The 17,486-nt window shown below is 44.8% G+C and overlaps 2 protein-coding genes across 8 annotated transcripts in view; one reads left to right on the forward strand and one right to left on the reverse strand.

The window, feature by feature from the left end:
• The window catches only part of SATL1 (spermidine/spermine N1-acetyl transferase like 1), a 70,897-nt gene extending 54,286 nt beyond the window's left edge, over positions 1–16,611 (reverse strand). For 3 of the 6 annotated variants that reach the window (XM_073642170.1, XM_073642167.1, XM_073642169.1), the window contains exon 1: positions 16,233–16,463. Coding sequence is in view for 2 of the 6 variants with exons in the window: in XM_073642166.1 (XP_073498267.1) it covers positions 16,354–16,500 (147 nt within the window). In the remaining 4 variants the exon portion in view is untranslated. Of the gene's footprint in view, positions 1–16,232 lie in introns of all 6 variants that reach the window. The other 3 variants (XM_073642166.1, XM_073642168.1, XM_073642171.1) reach the window with 3 other exon arrangements.
• The window catches only part of ZNF711 (zinc finger protein 711), a 48,569-nt gene that overhangs the window by 2,099 nt on the left and 28,984 nt on the right, over positions 1–17,486 (forward strand). For both annotated transcript variants that reach the window (XM_073642160.1, XM_073642161.1), the window contains exons 2-4: positions 10,632–10,732; positions 10,861–11,379; positions 16,470–16,631. In XM_073642160.1, the coding sequence (XP_073498261.1) occupies positions 10,654–10,732; positions 10,861–11,379; positions 16,470–16,631 (760 nt within the window). In that variant the 5' untranslated portion in view covers positions 10,632–10,653. The remainder of the gene's footprint in view (positions 1–10,631; positions 10,733–10,860; positions 11,380–16,469; positions 16,632–17,486) is intronic.

Below are 17,486 nucleotides of genomic sequence, written 5' to 3' on the forward strand. Positions count from 1 at the left end.
ACCCCCCCCCCCCCTCCATGTACAGCTCTGGCCTGTCACACAGGAGACCCCCCCCCCCCCCCCATATACAGCTCCGGCCTGTCACACAGGAGACACCCCCCTCCCCCCATATACAGCTCCGGCCTGTCACACAGGAGACCAGACCCCCCCCCCCTCCCCTCACATGTACAGCTCTGGCCTGTCACACAGGAGACCCCCCCCCCCCCTCCATGTACAGCTCTGGCCTGTCACACAGGAGACCCCCCCCCCCCCCCCCCATATACAGCTCCGGCCTGTCACACAGGAGACACCCCCCTCCCCCCATATACAGCTCCGGCCTGTCACACAGGAGACCAGACCCCCCCCCCTCCCCTCACATGTACAGCTCTGGCCTGTCACACAGGAGACCCCCCCCCCCCCCTCCATGTACAGCTCTGGCCTGTCACACAGGAGACCCCCCCCCCTCCATATACAGCTCCGGCCTGTCACACAGGAAAAAAAAAACCCCATATACAGCTCCGGCCTGTCACACAGGAGAATCCACCTGCTGTTACATATAAAGTGGGTGCGACTGTGCGCCTGTGTTATACACTCCTCTTCTCCATACTTGTCACCCCCATAATCAATGCTGCTTGGCATGGGGTGACCAGTGTAGATCACCCCCATAATCTATACTGGTCACCCCATGCCAAGCAGCATTCATCACCCCCATAATCTATACCGGTCACCCCATGCCAAGCAGCATTCATCACCCTCATAATCTATACCGATCACCCCATGCCAAGCAGCATTCATCACCCCCATAATCTATACCGGTCACCCCATGCCAAGCAGCATTCATCAACCCCATAATCTATACCGGTCACCCCATGCCAAGCATTCATCACACTCTAATATTCCAGTGGATATAAAAAGTCTCCACAGCTCTGTTAAAATAGCATGATTTTTCATGACAGCATTGTCTTTTTGGGTCGGGGTCTATGAGTGCGGCGCATCTAGAATTAGCGATCCTTCCCCGCTCCTGCTTGTAGTAGCCTCACATCTTTCATCTCCGGTGTACAGCGCCGTTCAGATTTTCCATTGGATTCAGGTCTGGGCTTTGGCTCGGCCATTCCAGAACTTTCATCTTCTGGTGAAACCGTTCTCTTGCTTATTTTGAGGGCGTTATTGTGCTGAAAGGTGAAATTCCTCTTCAGCATTTTAGCAGAGGCCTGAAGGTTTTGAAGCAAAATTGTTTGATATTTGGACTGTTCACAATTCCATTCACTCTCCATGGTAGACTGTTGTCACATGCTGGACACAACCAGGACTTGTCAGGAATTCCTGCAGCTCCGTTTATGTTGCTGTCAGCCTCATGGACCAATTTTCTTCTTGTCATTTCATCAATGTTTGAGGGATGTTCAGTTCTAGGTAATATCACTGTTGTGCCAAATGTAAGCCATTTCCTGATGACGTCTACAGTGACCATGGTAGATCTAGTACTGTCTCCTTTTGATAACTTTCTACAGTGAGATCCCTTTGCTGTGTCGTCAGCTGTTTATGAACTGTCATTTTTATTGTAAAAATATAACTTGGGCTGTGTGCCCACGATGCAGAAATGCTCTGGATTTTTTTCCTGAGCGTTTCTGCATCTCCCTGGCTGAAAAAATGCATGTGGATTGTGCATGCGGATTGTACATGCGTTTTCCTGCCGGGGACATGCGGATGTGAAGCTTTCTTCACATGCATTTCTGCATGCGGGTTGTCAAGCGATTTTAGCATCACTTGGAAAGTGCTTGACAACTAGGTCACACTATATAAATCCATGCAACCGGCATATATAGTGTGACCAGAAAAGAATGGTAAAAAATAAATATTATACTTACCTTCTGATGGCCCCCAGAGTCTTTATTCGATGCGTCTCGGCTTGCCGGCAGCTCACGGTACACTGAAAGGACCTGCCGACGTCAGCGGTCGTGTGACCTGTCACATGACTAAATGACGCCATTGCAGGTCCTTGAGTCCACCGCGATCTGCCGGCAAGCGAAGACAAGGAGACCGGGGGCCATCAGAAGGTAAGTATAACGTTTATTTTTTATTTTATTCTTTTTTTCACAGGTTCTATGGTACCCGGGTCCGGAGGAGAGTCTCCTCTTCTCCAAACCCGGGTACCATCCGCACATTGAAACGCATGTAATCCACATGTACATATACAGTGCTTCGGATTCCATGCGTTCCAATGCAAATCATTGGCGGCGAAAACGCAGCGCTTCCGCAAAATAATTGGTAGTGCTACGTTTTTTTGCGCAATGATAATCCGCAGTGGAAATTTCCGCAGCATGTGCACAGCACAGCGGATTATCATTGGGGAACATGGCAGACCTTCTACCAAGCGTTCTTTAAGTGTTTCTGCAGCGGAATTGCCGCTGCGGAAACACTTAAAAAACGCATCGTGGGCACATAGCCTTATAGAAAATGTAGGAACATCCTCCTAGAACAACGCAGCTTTCTGTGGCTTTAATCAGAATCACTGTAAATTACGGCGGCCGAGCACTGACTACTATGTAATGTGAGATTATATGTGATCGGCTGATTCTGAACACAGCCACATCCCCAACTATTACAGGGTGCTCACACTTATGCAACCACATTATATTAGTTTTGTTATTTTTATTTTCCCCCTCCAAAATGATTTGTTTTCTTTTCTTTTTCCCTCAATGGTTTTGTTTAGATTATGGACGACATTAAAGGTGTGAAAACCTCTGAAATAATTCTTCTTGCTAGTTTTTTTTTTTTTTTTTTTTCCCCCCCAAGTCAAAAACATGGGATATTATTGAGGACGTGTAGACATTTTATATACATTATATACAGTGGCGTGCAAAAGTATTTTTGTAATCTGATTTGTGTGTGATTCATCAGCACTAAATAGTCTAAGTTGGTGAAGTGAGAAAATATAGGCATAAATTAAATTTATGGGATGAAATAATTAAAAATTGGCATGTGCATATGTATTCACCCCTTTTGCTATGAAGCCTCTAAAAATTTCTGGTGCAAGCAATTCCCTTCATAAGTCACATGCTTGGTGAGAGGACGTCCTCCTGTCTGCAATCTAAGTGTCACATGTCTGTCCATATACAGTGGGTACGGAAAGTATTCAGACCCCTTTACATTTTTCGCTCTTTGTTTCATTGCAGCCATTTGGTAAATTCTAAAAAGTTCATTGTTTTTCTCATTAAAGTACACTCTGCACCCCATCTTGACTGAAAAAACAGAAATGTAGAAATTTTTGCAAATTTATTAAAAAAGAAAAACTGAAATCTGACATGGTCATAAGTATTCAGACCCTTTGCTCAGTATTGAGTAGAAGCCCCCTTTTGAGCTAGTACAGCCATGAGTCTTCGTAGGAATGATGCAACAAGTTTTTCACACCTGGATTTGGGGATCCTTTGCCATTCTTCCTTGCAGATCCTCTCCAGTTCCGTCAGGTTGGATGGTGAACGTTGGTGGACAGCCATTTTCTGGTCTCTCCAGAGATGCTCAATTGGGTTTTGGTCAGCGCTCTGGCTGGGCCAGTCAAGAATGGTCACAGAGTTGTTCTGAAGCCACTCCTTTGTTATTTTAGCTCTGTGCTTAGGGTCATTGTCTTGTTGGAAGGTGAACCTTCAGCCAAGTCTGAGGTCCAGAGCACTCTGGAAGAGGTTTTCATCCAGGATATCTCTGTGCTTGGCCGCATTCACGTTTCCTTCAATTGCAACCAGTTGTCCTGTCCCTGCAGCTGAAAAACACCCCCATAGCATGATACTGCCACCACCATGTTTCACTGTTGGGATTGTATTGGGCAGGTGATGAGCAGTGCCTGGTTTTCTCCACACATACCGCTTAGAATTATCACCAAAAAGTTCTATCTTCGTCTCATCACACCAGAGAATCTTATTTCTCATAGTCTGGGAGTCCTTCATGTGTTTTTGAGCGAGCTCTATGCTGGCTTTCATATGTCTTGCACTGAGGAGAGGCTTCCATCGGGCCACTCTGCCATGAAGGCCCGACTTGTGGAGGGCTGCAGTGATAGTTGACTTTGTGGAACTTTCTCCCATCTCCCTACTGCATCTCTGGAGTTCAGCCACAGTGATCTTGGGGTTCTTCTTTACCTCTCTCACCAAGGCTCTTCTCCCACGATTGCTCAGTTTGGCTGGACTGCCAGGTCTAGGAAGACTTCTGGTGGTCCCAAACGTCTTCCATTTCAGGATTATGGAGGCCACTGTGCTCTTAGGAACCTTGAGTAATGCAGAAATTCTTTTGTAACCTTGGCCAAATCTGTGCCTTGCCACAATTCTGTCTCTGAGCTCCTTGGGCAGTTCCTTTTGAGCTCATGATTCTCACTTGGTCTGACATGCACTGTGAGCTGTGAGGTCTTATATAGACAGGCATGTGCCTTTCCAAATCAAGTCCTATCAGTTTAATTACACACATCTGGACTCCAATGAAGGACTAGAACCATCTCAAGGAGGATCACAAGGAAATGGACAGCATGTGACTTAAATATGAGTGTCTGAGCAAAGGGTCTGAATACTTATGACCATGTGATATTTCAGGTTTTTCTTTTTTAATAAATTTTGCAAAAATGTCTACATTTCTGTTTTTTTTCAGTCAAGATGGGGTGCAGAGTGTACTTTAATGAGAAAAAAATGAACTTTTTAGAATTTACCAAATGGCTGCAATGAAACAAAGAGTCTGAATACTTTCCGTACCCACTGTATACACTTTATCATTTCTGAAAGGCCTCAAAGGCTACAACACCATTAACAAGAGGCACCACTAAGCAAACAACACCATGAAGACCAAGGAGATCTCCAAACAAGTCAGGGTCAAAGTTGTTGAGAAGTACAAGTCAGAGTTGGGGTATATTTAAAAAAAAAAAAATAATAATTTCTGATTCCCCGGAGACCAAAGGTAACTGTGAAGGAGCTGCAGAGTTCCCAAGCAGAGACTGGAGTATCTGTCCATACGACCACAATAAGCTGCACACTCCATAGAGGTGGCCTTTATGGAAGAGTGGGCAGAAAAAAGCCTTTACTTACACACAAACATTGTAAGGCCGGTTTCACATGTCTGGATATTTCCGGTACCGGAGATGTCCGTGTGCACTTGTGTGGCACACGTGTGCTGCCCTTGTGCCGCATCAGGAGCCCATGTACCAGCGCCTGGGAATCAGCGGTACAGTTAGTGCTGTTCCCAAGCGCCGGGTGCTGAACGCTGTCCTCATCATTGTCCCTTGCTCGCTCTGTGATCAGCTCCAGCAGGGGCCAATGTTGAGAGAATTATTCTGCTCCCGCAGTGTCCAACTGTAAAAATAAGAATAAAATCCATATACTCACCTGTCTTAAGTGTACCCCGCTGTAATCCATTCGACCCCCCCTAACGCCGAGGAGCTGCGTAGAATGAGCCGCTCCAGCAAGCGAGCGCCGGAGCTGTGCTGAGCTCAGGAGCGATGTCCTGTCACTCAGCTCAAGGGACAATGATGAGGGCAATGTTCAGCACCCAATGCTTGGGAACAGCGCTAACTGTACCGTGATCCCCAGACGCTGGTACGTGTCACACTGATATCATCTGTGTGTGTTCAGCGTGAGACATTTTGCGGACCATGCAGCGTGTTAAAAAAAAAAAAAAAAAAAGAACCAAAAAACAGACATGTCAGCGTATTTTGCCCACAGACACGCTGTCCGTGGAAACACACTGACATGTTCACAGACCCATAGATTTCAGTGTCTCCAGTACGTGTAGAAACTATCACACGTACCTGACACACTGACGTGTGAAAGAGACCTAAGGCTCATTTTGAGTTTGCCAGAAGACATGTGGGAGACTCCTCAAATGTATGGAGGAAGGTGCTGTGGTTAGAGGAGACCAAAACTGAACTTTTTGGCTAGCAAGTAAAATGCTATGTCTGGTGCCAATTTGCCAAATCAACATAGCTCATCACCCCAAGAACATCATCCCCACAGTGAAACATGGTGGTGGCAGCATCATGCTGTGGGGATATTTTTCATCACCAGGAATAGAGGAAACGTTCCGCATCGAGGGGAAGATGGATGGTGCGGAATACAGGGATATTCTTGAGCAAAAACTCTCAGTCTGCCAGTGATTTGAGACCGGGACGGAGGGTCACCTTCCAACAAGACAATGACCTAAAGCATACTGCTAAAGCAACACTCGAGTGGTGTAAGTTTAAACGTGTCAGTATTCTGGAGTGGCCGAGTCACAGCCCAGACCTTAATCCAATGGAGAATCTGTGGTCAGTCGTGAAGATTTCTGATCACCAGTTGAAACACATGACTTTAAGGAGCTGAAGCAGTTTTGTCTTGAGGAATCTGCAAAAATCCCAGTGGCAAGATGTGGAAAGTTCATAGCGACTTACAGCTGTAATTGCTGCAAAAGGAGGCTCCACAAAGTACTGACTTTAGGGGGGTGAATACACTGGGATACCAAATTATTATGCAAATAAAATTTTCTCAGATTTTCCCAAATTACCTATATGAATTGCAGTCATTGTAATTTTCCAGTCAAATAACTATTAGAGTACAATTGAAAGGTTTTTGTACAAACTGCCTATGATAACAGTATATTTTTAAAAAAATAAAAAACTCAAACTGCACTCAAAATGCATGTTCCAAATTATTAGGCAAAGCAGAGTTTTCAACCTTTTCATTTTAATAAAGAGCAAAAAAATGGTCATTTTTGAAATTATAAGCATTAGCAGGTTATTACACACTGAAATCAAACAGTTTTCACCTCAAAACTTTATTCTAGGTAATGTTACATTTGCACATAGGACCCCTTGTTCGAAAGGAGCTTCTGAACTCTCTCGTCCATTGAATTTGTCAGGTTTTGGATGGTTTCTGCTTCAATTGTTTTGCATGAGGACAGAATACCCTCCCAGAGCTGTTGCTTAGATGTGAACTGCCACCCGCCATCATAGACACTCCTTTTGATGATGCTCCAGAGGTTCTCAATGGGGTTGAGGTCAGGGGAGCATGGGGGTCACACCATAAGTTTGTCCCCTTTTATGCCCATAGCAGCCAGAGATGCAGATGTGTTATGTGCAGCATGAGACGGGGCATTATCATGCATGAAAATGATCTTGCTGCAGAATACACGGTTCTTCTTCTTGAACCATGGCAGGGAGTGCTGTTTGAGAAACTCAACATACATTATGGAGTTCATCTTTACCCCTTCAGGGATCCTAAAAGGGCCGACAATCTCTCTCCCCATGATTCCAGCCCAAAACATTACTCCACCTCCTCCTTGTTAGCGCCGTAGCCGTGTTTGCATGGGGTGTCCATCAACCAGCCATCCTCCACTCCATCCATCTGGACCATCGAGATCATTTCATGCATGATAATGCCCCGTCTCATGCTGCACATAACACATCTGCATCTCTGGCTGCTATGGGCATAAAAGGGGACAAACTTATGGTGTGGCCCCCATGCTCCCCTGACCTCAACCCCATTGAGAACCTCTGGAGCATCATCAAAAGGAGTGTCTATGATGGCGGGAGGCAGTTCACATCTAAGCAACAGCTCTGGGAGGGTATTCTGTCCTCATGGAAAGCAATTGAAGCAGAAACCATCCAAAACCTGACAAATTCAATGGACGAGAGAGTTCAGAAGCTCCTTTCCAACAAGGGGTCCTATGTGCAAATGTAACATCACCTAGAATAAAGTTTTGAGTTGAAAACTGTTTGATTTCAGTGTGTAATAACCTGCTAATGCTTATAATTTCAAAAATGACCATTTTTTTGTTCTTTTATTAAAATGAAAAGGTTGAAAACTCTGCTGTGCATAATAATTTGGAACATGCAGTTTGAGTTTTTTATTTTTTTAAAAAATATACTGTTATCATAGGCAGTTTGTACAAAAACCTTTCAATTGTACTCTAATAGTTATTTGACTGGAAAATGACAATGACTGCAATTCATATAGGGAATTTGGGAAAATCTGAGAAAATATTATTTGCATAATAATTTGGAACACAGTGTAGTTATGCACACTGAAGTTTTCAGTTATTTTGACCTATTTGTTGTCTCACAATAAAAAGAAAGCCCGGGTAGGGGTAAAGTGTCCCAAAAGGCAGAATATGCCATGACAAAAATTTATTAGGTGGCAAACATGTACAAACACAGACAAATTGGTGGGTGAGTAACTGGGGGGCCCCATTAATATACAGTCCCAAGGTGACATGCATAGGCATATATATGATATTATTATATTAATTGAATAAGGTATGCAACATAAGCCTAACTGAAAAGTCTAATAGGTATCATGAAGGTGATTGTATCAGATGATAACTATATAAAAATGCCTCAGACACATTGGAGATATGTAGAATATACTATAATTTTATTGGATACAAAATATTTTTATATAAAAAGCATCACATAGTAAGTGTTGGGAGAGGAACAGCTAAAACAATAGCGGGATACATAGTTCAAAATCCCAATAAGTGACAAAAAGAACTGCACTGATAGTCCCAAGTCACTGCAAACACTCTATAGGCATGTCTAGTATACCATGAAAGTCCAGCGAATTCGGATATAATTCATTAAATGTCAGTAATTAAATTTTCACGTAACAACTATAGATGTAAGAGATTAATAAATGTCACATGATAATTCAGCTCAATCCAACATATGTTAGCTAAATTCAAAGGGATATTTGAGCTATTATAGTGCATGTGAAGTAATGGCTGGCATCTACTATATAATTGTCTTATCCCGTCTGTCTGTCTGTCCGTCTGTCTGTCTGTCCTGGAAATCCCGCGTCGCTCATTGGTCCGGCAGCGGCCAATCAGCGCCGCGGGATTTCTGAAAAAAGATGGCGGCCGTTAGCGGCTCATCTGGCGGACGGAGGTCGGCGGCGATGCAGCGGGGAGATGAGCGGAGCTAGCAGCATAACGACCCCGACCGGCGCCGCTGACCTCCATGCGGCTAACGTTGGAAGATCAGCGGCTTGGCCCGCTGATCTCCCGACAGCAAGTGTGAACGGAGGACCGGGGAGCGGCGCCGCCGGTCGGGATGCTTCTGCTGCGAGCAGCCGCTCATCTCCCGGCTTTTCGCAGCAGAAAGAGCCGCACAGGCAGCGCCGCTCCCCGGTCCTCGCTAATACTGAGCAAATTTATCTAATTTATACAATGTGGGTGTTTTTTTTTTTTTTTTGGATATTCTATCTCTCAATGTTAAAATTAACCTACCATTAAAATTATAGACTGTTCATGTCTTTGTCAGTGGGCAAACTTACAAAAACAGCAAGGGATGAAATAATTATTTCCTTCACTGTATATAACAAGATATATCTGAAAATACTATAAGAGACCCAATGATATCAAATTAGATAATCATGGGGTGACATACATAGGCATATATATTAGGAGATTCTCCTATTCATTAAATGTGATATCTAGTATATGAACAGTCACCCAGCAGTTATGACCATATGTAAATGGTCACAAGGTGATAGATTGCAATGCTACTAACAAATGCAAATGATCAGATATATCAAAAAAGTACAGTAACCCATAATCATACCCACCAAACACCCGACGCGCGTTTCGGAGTTGCTTCGTCAGGGGTGATTGGTGAGTAAATGAAGCAGCTATTTATAATACAGATAGCCAATAAAATATGCATTAAAATAAAGAACAGGTGAAGGTATAACAAACACCAACTGCAGCTAAGAAAGGTACTTCAGGTGGTGTGCACAGCGACCCGTGCGTATCAGATCAATGGGCCGTACCTCAGGTAATCAATCGCCTGAAGCAACGTTGGCGTTGCGCATGTGCCATAGCGCAGCCCAGATGTAAGAGTTGTGTGACGCCCGCGACAGGTATGAAGCGACCAGTTTGGCGTACTATGTGCACTGGCACAAATAAGGTGGAGGTGCTCGTACGTCCTCTATTTGATTGCACGGTGTTCAGGAGTCCACACTGCTATCAGCTGGGTGGAGATGGCTTACTAGGAACACTCGTTTTTTCGATAATCTTGCAGTGTAAACCGGCTGCCATTCACTAGAATAACAAGCAAAGCTCTCGTTCATCAGGTGAAATGATATTTTGTGCTGCACAAGAGTTCATGGTTTTCCACAGTGCATTCTCCTGTGTAAAGAGGACCTGCGCTGCCAAGAGCAATGGCGGCCTATACATACAGATCGTATAGGGCTCATTGTTTACCCTGCTCTCCTTTGGTGAACGGGCAATTAAACGAACGCAGATTTGCAAATATGTTGCTGATCTGTTATTAGATGTAATATATATATATGGTCGCCTTTAAGGGAGTTTACATCATTCAGCCGACTCTCCCATACACAGCGCTTGTTCGGCTGAGCGCTCCTGTGTTCTCTATGAGAAAGCCGCTGACTGACACGTCGGCCGGGGCTGATCTCCAGGAGAACAATGGATTCGGCAGTCCGAAATCAGACATGTGCGATCGACGTCTCCCCCCGACCATCAGGTGGCCGGCACCTCGTATACATACCGATGTCGGTCGATATTGGCCGATTAGGATGGCGGTGACCTAATGTGTATAGGATCCTCCACTCTGTACTAGGGCTGGAATCTGAAGTAAATCCCTCTGACCAGAGCGCTCACATTGATCCATTAATATGTGGCTTTATTTCCCGCAGGTTTTGTGAATGCCTCGGAATAATGGATCCTGGAGGTGGAGGGCTGGAGCTCCAGATACAAGAAGCCAAAATTCCTCACACCATGATCATGCAGGACTTCGGTACGTTCACCCTGATTTAATATTTCTCGTACATTTAATAGAACCAGATAATATTAAATGGCTGGATGTGAGTCTGTGATGTGCTTAAGACCTAACCAAGGTGTACTCCTCTCTGGTTCACTCCGCAGTGGCTGGGATGACCGGCACAGCCCACGTCGATGGCGACCACATCGTTGTCTCTGTTCCAGAGGGCGTGTTAGTTTCCGATGTCATCACTGACGATGACATCACATTGGCGCAGGAGGAGTTGTCAGATGATGTAGTGCAGGGTCCGGACATCATCAGCGAGGATGACATCACAGAAAACGACATTGTGCCGGAGGCTGTCCTGGAAACCGACGTCGCTCTCGAGGAGGAGATGGAAAGCAGCCATCAAGTATTAGAATCTGACATTATTACCGAGACGGTAACGGACCAAGTGTTTGTGGCCGATCTCGTGGCTGCGACTGATGGTCACTTGGCCCATGTGGTGCAGGACGCGATGTCTCACTCCCCAACCATGGTCTCACAGGAGGTCCTGGTGGCCAGCTGTGACTCTGATGCCATAATTCATTCCTCTGACATCCAGGCTGCCGGCTCCTCCTTAACCATTAAAGCGGAGGATGATGATTTAAAAGGTCATGCTGAGGATTACCTGATGATATCTTGTAAGTAAAGGTCCGTTCATTAAGGGTATCGTTTAAAAAGAAAAAAAACAAAAACCAAAAAACCCCTGCAGTTTCATTGATCTCCACACTGTTGCGGTCGGTGGACTTTTCTATAGTCTCAGTTCAGTCACTTTGTGTCGTAGCTGTGGTCCACGGTCATCAGGACAATAATCTTAAAGTGGCTGGATACTTGCACAAATCGTGTACTTATCTGCTCCTTGGTGCCGTCACATAATCCTTCAGGTTCTCTAAGACACGAACACCAAAAGACACCTTACACCTGTGAAGTGCTGGACTATCCGGTGTATGAAATGTGCTGCTGGATTATTGGGGTTTCTATATGTAGAATTCACCTATGTATGTTGCTTTGGAGGGGTAGTAATAGCTAATCATTTTATACATAAATGCTTTTCTAAACCCTGCCCTTGTTTTTTTTTTATTTTTATTTTACAGCGTATTTGATTGAGGTTTCAAACTCAGAGAGCCCAGATTTCATGTCGGGCTCCTTAAGCTTGTATTCCTCATGAGACCCCATAACTAAGAGCCTGAAAAGTTTTTGTCACTCTCCCATCACATTGTACGTTGGTTGTGTAAGTACCTGCACATGTAGTTTGCTATACAATAGAGCTCCGTAAGTTACCTGTTACATATACTGATGCAGAGATTCTGGCACAGAGCTCCAGATCCCCCGCTCCCACCATCTGTAGAGATAAGCTTATAAAAGTCGTAGTCTGCAATCACAATGACTGGGATCTCCCTGCATTTATCTGTATATTTATCATTTGCTTCTTTAGGTGGTGTAATTCTGTATGCAGTGAGCGCCCACTAGTGGTGGCTGCAGGGAGGAGATTGGTCATCTAACTAGTATATGGGAGTCTCTGAATATGTCATAATGCTTATCTTTATATATTGTGTTTTGTACTGACCCTGTATTATACTCCAGAGCTGCACTCACTATTCTGCTGGTGCAGTCACTGTGTACATACATTACATTTCTGATCCTGAGTTACATCCTGTATTATACTCCAGAGCTGCACTCACTATTCTGCTGGTGCAGACATTGTGTACATACATTACATTACTGATCCTGAGTTACATCCTGTATTATACTCCAGAGCTGCACTCACTATTCTGCTGGTGCAGTCACTGTGTACATACATTACATTACTGATCCTGAGTTACATCCTGTATTATACTCCAGAGCTGCACTCACTATTCTGCTGGTGCAGTCACTGTGTACATACATTACATTGCTGATCCTGAGTTACATCCTGTATTATACCCCAGAGCTGCACTCACTATTCTGCTGGTGCAGTCACTGTGTACATACATTACATTGCTGATCCTGAGTTACATCCTGTATTATACTCCAGAGCTGCACTCACTATTCTGCTGGTGCAGTCACTGTGTACATACATTACATTACTGATCCTGAGCTCCATCCTGTATTATACTCCAAAGCTGCACTCACTATTCTGCTGGTGCAGTCACTGTGTACATACATTACATTACTGATCCTGAGTTATATCCTGTATTATACTCCAGAGCTGCACTCACTATTCTGCTGGTGCAGTCACTGTGTACATACATTACATTACTGATCCTGAGTTACATCCTGTATTATACTCCAGAGCTGCACTCACTATTCTGCTGGTGCAGTCACTGTGTACATACATTACATTGCTGATCCTGAGTTACATCCTGTATTATACTCCAGAGCTGCACTCACTATTCTGCTGGTGCAGTCACTGTTTACATACATTACATTGCTGATCCTGAGTTACATCCTGTATTATACTCCAGAGCTGCACTCACTATTCTGCTGGTGCAGTCACTGTGTACATACATTACATTGCTGATCCTGAGTTACATCCTGTATTATACTCCAGAGCTGCACTCACTATTCTGCTGGTGCAGTCACTGTGTACATACATTACATTGCTGATCCTGAGTTACATCCTGTATTATACTCCAGAGCTGCACTCACTATTCTGCTGGTGCAGTCACTGTGTACATACATTACATTACTGATCCTGAGTTATATCCTGTATTATACTCCAGAGCTGCACTCACTATTCTGCTGGTGCAGTCACTGTGTACATACATTACATTACTGATCCTGAGTTACATCCTGTATTATACTCCAGAGCTGCACTCACTCTTCTGCTGGTGCAGTCACTGTGTACATACATTACATTACTGATCCTGAGTTACATCCTGTATTATACTCCAGAGCTGCACTCACTATTCTGCTGGTGCAGTCACTGTGTACATACATTATATTACTGATCCTGAGTTACATCCTGTATTATACTCCAGAGCTGCACTCACTATTCTGCTGGTGCAGTCACTCTGTACATACATTACATTACTGATCCTGAGTTACATCCTGTATTATACTCCAGAGCTGCACTCACTATTCTGCTGGTGCCGTCACTGTGTACATACATTACATTACTGATCCTGAGTTACATCCTGTATTATACTCCAGAGCTGCACTCACTATTCTGCTGGTGCAGTCACTGTGTACATGCATTACATTACTGATCCTGTACTGATCCTGAGTTACATCCTGTATTATACTCCAGAGCTGCACTCACTATTCTGCTGGTGCAGTCACTGTGTACATACATTACATTACTGATCCTGTACTGAGTATTTTGCTAACTTTAGAGCTGAAATCATCTTGCTTCCCCTGCGTGTTCAGTCTGCACGAAGCCTTTTCTGGTCATTTTTCCCTGGCTCTGTGCCGTCATCTGATGTAGCAATTACTATCTGACCTCATGTATTGTAGAAGCCCAGTGAATATAGTGTCTTGTGAAAGTATTCACCCCCTTGGCTTTTTACCTATTTTGTTACATTACAACCTGTGTTTAAATATTTTTGTAATTCGATTTGTGTGTGATTCATCAGCACTAAATAGTCTAAGTTGGTGAAGTGAGAAAAATATAGGTATAAATTAAATGTATGGGATCAAATAACTAAAAATTGCCATGTACATATGTATTCACCCCTTTAGCTATGAAGCTCCCAAACATTTCTGGTGCAAGCAATTACCTTCATAATTTACATGCTTAGTGACAGGACATCCCACTGTCTGCAATCTAAGCGTCACATGTCTGTCACTATATAAACTTTACCTATCCTGAAAGGCCACAGAGGCTGCAACACCATTAGCAAGAGGCACCACTAACCGAAGACCAAGGAGATCTCCAAACACCACCAGCATGAAGGCCAAGGAGATCTCCAACCACCAGCATGAAGGCCAAGGAGATCTCCAACCACCAGCATGAAGGCCAAGGAGATCTCCAACCGCCAGCATGAAGGCCAAGGAGATCTCCAACCGCCAGCATGAAGGCCAAGGAGATCTCCAACCGCCAGCATGAAGGCCAAGGAGATCTCCAACCGCCAGCATGAAGGCCAAGGAGATCTCCAACCGCCAGCATGAAGGCCAAGGAGATCTCCAACCGCCAGCATGAAGGCCAAGGAGATCTCCAACCGCCACCATGAAGGCCAAGGAGATCTCCAACCGCCACCATGAAGGCCAAGGAGATCTCCAACCGCCACCATGAAGGCCAAGGAGATCTCCAACCACCACCATGAAGACCAAGGAGATCTCCAAACAAGTCCGGAACAAAGATGTTGAGAAGTACAAGTCAGGGTTGGGTTATAACAAAATCTCCCAATCTCTGATGATCCCCGGAGCAACATCAAATCCATTATCAAATGGAAAGAACATGGTGCCACAACAAACCTGCCAAGAGAGGGCCGCCCACCAAAACTCTCAGCCCGGGCAAGGAGGGCATTAATCAGAGAGGCCGCACAGAGACCAAAGATGACCCTGAAAGACTGGAGTATCTGTCCATATGACCACAATAAGCCGTACACTCCATAGAGGTGGCCTTTATGGAAGAGTGGGCAGAAAAAAACCTTTACTTACACGCAAAAATTGTAAGGCTCATTTTGAATTTGTCAAAAGACACATGGTAGACTCCTCAAATGTCTGGAGGAAGGTGATGTGGTCAGAGGAGACCAAAATTGAACTTTTTGGCCACCAAGGTAAACGCTGTGTCTGGCGTCAAACCAACACAGCTCATCACCCCAAGAACTCCATTCTTGAGCAAACCCTGTGTCAGTCTGTCAGTAATTTGAGACTGGGATGGAGATTCACCTTCCAACAAGACAATGACCCAAAGCAAACTCGAGTGGTTTAAGAGAAAACGTGTAAATGTTCTGGAACAGCCGAGTCTCAAAGCCCAGACCTTAATCCAATGGAGAATCTGTGGTCAGACGTGAAGATCGCTGCTCACCAGAGGAAACCATCTAATGTGAAGGAGCTGGAGCGAGATGTGGAAAGTTCATAGAGACTTATTTATAGCAACTTACAGCTGTAATTGCTGGAAAAGGAGGCTCTACAAAGTACTGACTTTAGGGGGGTGAATAGTTATTCACACTGACGTTTTCAGTTATTTTGTCCTATTTTGTCTTTTTCTTCACAACAACAAGAAAGCCAAATGTTCACAGTTGTAGACATGTTCTTTACATAAACTGATGCAAACCCTCAAAAAAACAGTGAAATTCCAGGTTGTGCGGCAGCAAAACACGAAAAAATGTCAAGAGGGTGATGTGAATACTTTCAGAAGCCGCTGTATTACAGACAACTGCTCATGAGTTTGACACTTCATCAGAACAAGCCCACACAGGGAATGCTGGGGGATTTCAGCTGTGAGGCCGGCAGAATGAACAGGCTATAACTTGTGTAGAATTGTTTGAAGGTTCATGTCTGGTATAAGACTGCAGTTTCTTGGTTGGCCCCCTAAGCAGTGTGGATGGTCCCGCCAGAAAGAGCTTACCTGTTGTGATCATCTTCCTGGTGCGGTCTATGGTGGTCTCTGCACTATTACTGCTGAGAAGCCGAGACCACCGCAATATCCAGGGCAGCCCTGGGGGTAGATGCCCAGATTCAGGCCTCACCAGGTATGATGATGATGATGATGTCCTGTGACTTGTTCTCGGACTGCTCCTCTCTCTGCACATCGTCTCTTCGCAGGTAATTAACGTGATGTAAATACATTTTCTTCTTCCTGCAGTAGATGACGTCGGGGACAAGTTAGATCGCATCGGCGGCGCTCCTCTGAAAATCAGCACAGAGGTTTCCCACGGGGACGCGGCGTCTAAAGAAGATGGGTTTGGTTCAGAGGTGATTAAAGTTTACATATTCAAAGCGGAGGCAGATGATGATGTGGAAATAGGTCAGTACACTTCACACGCGGCCATCAAACCATCTCACCGTGAAATCATAGACTGTGAATATGTATGAGCTTGTATCCACCCACTGCCACTCATCACCGCACATTGGTTTTGTTTCCACATTATTTCTCCTCTCGGAAGCGGCTGACATACATAATGCGCTTTCTGACCCCCATTTGCTGGGCGAGTGTCCGCACCAGTGTGAGAGGGAGAGAAATGATTGCTGGACACCCGACCGCTGACTTCACTGTAACCAGATTGAGAACAGTCTGAACCTACGTATATAGTTAGAGATTGGGCTTCCCAGTAGAAAACTTTCTTAAATGCTGAAGTCCTCCTGATAAAACAAAAACACACGCCCCGAACCGGCGCCGCTCCAGTGATGTCAGCGCCCTACAGAGGTCATGTGACATAATGTCATATGAGCGCTGCAGCCAGTCAGCATCAGTCAGAACTATGATAGCTGTAGCGCTCACGGGACATGACAATGTCACATAATCTCCAGGAGACACCATCGCTGGAAGGGCACCGGTCATGGAGGGGAGTATGGTGTTTTTTTTGTTTTGTTTTTTTAATCTGGGTTTGTTCAGTAATGGAGTAATGTACCAAGTGTATGCTATCCTATCCACAGGATAGGTGATAACTTACTGATCACCAGGGTCCGTTCGCTGGGACCTCCATTGGTGGAGCATGAGCACCTTGGCACCATTAACTCTCCATAGGACTGCCATAGATAGCGGAGCTGTACTTGTCTGTCTCCGGTGGCCCCATAGACAATGAGTGGAGAGGCTGCGCATGGTCAACCTCCACTGTATGCAGATGGGAATCTGCAGATCACCGTTCTCAGGATGATTGGG

The sequence above is a fragment of the Phyllobates terribilis genome, unplaced genomic scaffold (assembly GCF_046119375.1).
Source record: "Phyllobates terribilis strain yellow unplaced genomic scaffold, ASM4611937v1 Scaffold_7__3_contigs__length_470593459, whole genome shotgun sequence".
Taxonomy (NCBI): Eukaryota; Metazoa; Chordata; class Amphibia; order Anura; family Dendrobatidae; genus Phyllobates; species Phyllobates terribilis.